At 40.3% G+C, this 1,823-nt stretch overlaps 1 protein-coding gene across 1 annotated transcript; it reads left to right on the top strand.

Moving 5' to 3' along the window:
- Nucleotides 1-1,050: 1,050 nt before the first annotated feature.
- On the top strand, nucleotides 1,051-1,609 carry LOC121404093. The gene is made up of 2 exons (XM_041592718.1): nucleotides 1,051-1,258; nucleotides 1,321-1,609. Exons 1-2 carry the CDS (start codon nucleotides 1,141-1,143, stop codon nucleotides 1,530-1,532), a joined length of 330 nt encoding a protein of 109 aa, XP_041448652.1. The 5' UTR covers nucleotides 1,051-1,140; the 3' UTR covers nucleotides 1,533-1,609.
- Nucleotides 1,610-1,823: the final 214 nt, after the last annotated feature.

Here is a 1,823-nt window from a genome sequence, read left to right as displayed (position 1 = left end):
TATGCAGATTGAGTAGACAGTATTTGGGCCAACAAAAACCGTTCTTGAGAACGGTGCACTGGAGAAAACTCTCACCGGCGGTGTCGGCAGGTAGATGTACTGGCAGCATAAACAGTAGATCTTCACCATCGACACGTCATACTTTACGCTGAGCTCAGTGGTACGCCCGGTTACAGATCCTGAAGTCGCCGCCAAACTTGAACATTAAACCACATAACGCAGCCGATCTTTGGCATCGCCCTCACCACACAATGTCGAATGTTCACTTTTGCTTTGCTTATCATCGGTGGCACATGTCCTTCGCCCACGATAACGACGACTTATATGCTACGTTCATTCACAATTAAAATATATTTTGATACCACAAATGGATACCCTGCAATGGAATTTTTTCTAGCAGACATTCTTCAACTTAGAAGCCTTTCTTTTCGCGCGTTGTAGTCGCCTTTTAAATGGATGCTGCAGCAATTCGTTTTTTATTTCAATAAATTTTTTTCGCTTCACGAAGCGTGGATCCTGGACTCTCGACCACTGAATGCACTTTACCCTGAACATGGTTCCAATCCAAAAACATACCAAACGAGAAGGAACGTGTGAGTCGCTTCTTTGGACGCGATTCTACTTTGATACCCGTACTCAGTCAGTATATAAATTTGTAACCAAAATTTGGTTTCTGTGGCTCTTATGGTCTCTGAGATCTAGGCGCTTATCAGGACGGACAGACGGACAGACATGGCTATATCGACTTGGCTATTGATGCTGATCAAGAATATATATATTTGTGGGGTCAGAAACGATTTCTTCTCTGCGTTGCACACATCCACTTTTACCACAAATACAATATACCCATTAACTCTCTTTGAAAACGGGTAAAAAAAAAATTCCAGAATGTGGTGACATGCGGCTCTACTATTTCCATGATGTACATACATTAGCTTTATAATCAAACTTTGGGGTTCCAATTTCAACCACTTTTGAGAGAAAACACAAAGATGTTTAAACTCTTTCTAATATCGTATGTGCATAGATTTGAAAATTTGAAAAATCAAGTTTCCTGTCGTTTGTATTTCATTCCGAAATAATATCAAAAGTCAGTGTTCGTTCGTCTAAAGCTGAATATTGTGATTGTAAAATTGTAAAATGGATAGTTTTGAAGATTATTACAGCCGGATTTGTACACTATGCGACGGAGTTTTGGATTGGAAGGAGATGTGGCCAAACCACGAGCTGACCAGCTCTCTTTTTGCTATGCCTGTCGGTAAGTGATCCGTTAGTGAAAGCGATATAAACCGATCTAGATCTAGCACAACCCTGTTGCAGATGAGGCAAGAAATAAACTCCGTGAGGCCCAGGCCATTGCAAAAAGTGCCGATCGCACAACCATCACATTGGACGATTTAAAGATTGTGACAAATACACAGGTTTCGATGAATACGCGTAATCGAAGCAAGCGCTCCATCGAGCCAACACCACCACCAAACACTCGTCGCCTTCGATCCCGCTTGTCTTCAGTCAATTATTGTGAGGACTAAACACGAAGATCCCCAAGAGTAGTCCAATAGCCAAGCCATTGGAAGCAATAAAATATGGATGGAAAAACCAATATTTTGTCTCCTTTTTTGTTTTGTTTTTAAATACCTTTTGAATACTGACAGAATTACATCTAAGTAATGTGTTATTACATTTACAACTAGAAGGAACGTGTGATTCGCTTTTGTAGACGCTACTCTGCTTTTATACCCGTACTCAGTCAGTATATAAATTTGTGAGCTTATGATTTAAGATGTGTTATCTGCATATATATTTACAATGTCGATTCCTCA

Source organism: Drosophila obscura, unplaced genomic scaffold (assembly GCF_018151105.1).
Source record: "Drosophila obscura isolate BZ-5 IFL unplaced genomic scaffold, ASM1815110v1 contig_185, whole genome shotgun sequence".
Lineage (NCBI taxonomy): Eukaryota > Metazoa > Arthropoda > Insecta > Diptera > Drosophilidae > Drosophila > Drosophila obscura.
The sequence above is the reverse complement of the archived record's forward strand: the minus strand, read 5'-3'. Positions and strand labels throughout refer to the sequence as shown.

Bases quoted from the DNA above. Each gene is read 5' to 3' on its own strand.
- LOC121404093 (XM_041592718.1), top strand. From the start codon at position 1,141: ATGGATAGTTTTGAAGATTATTACAGCCGGATTTGTACACTATGCGAC. The intron at 1,259-1,320 runs GTAAGTGATCCG...ACCCTGTTGCAG, and splicing joins TCTTTTTGCTATGCCTGTCG to ATGAGGCAAGAAATAAACTC.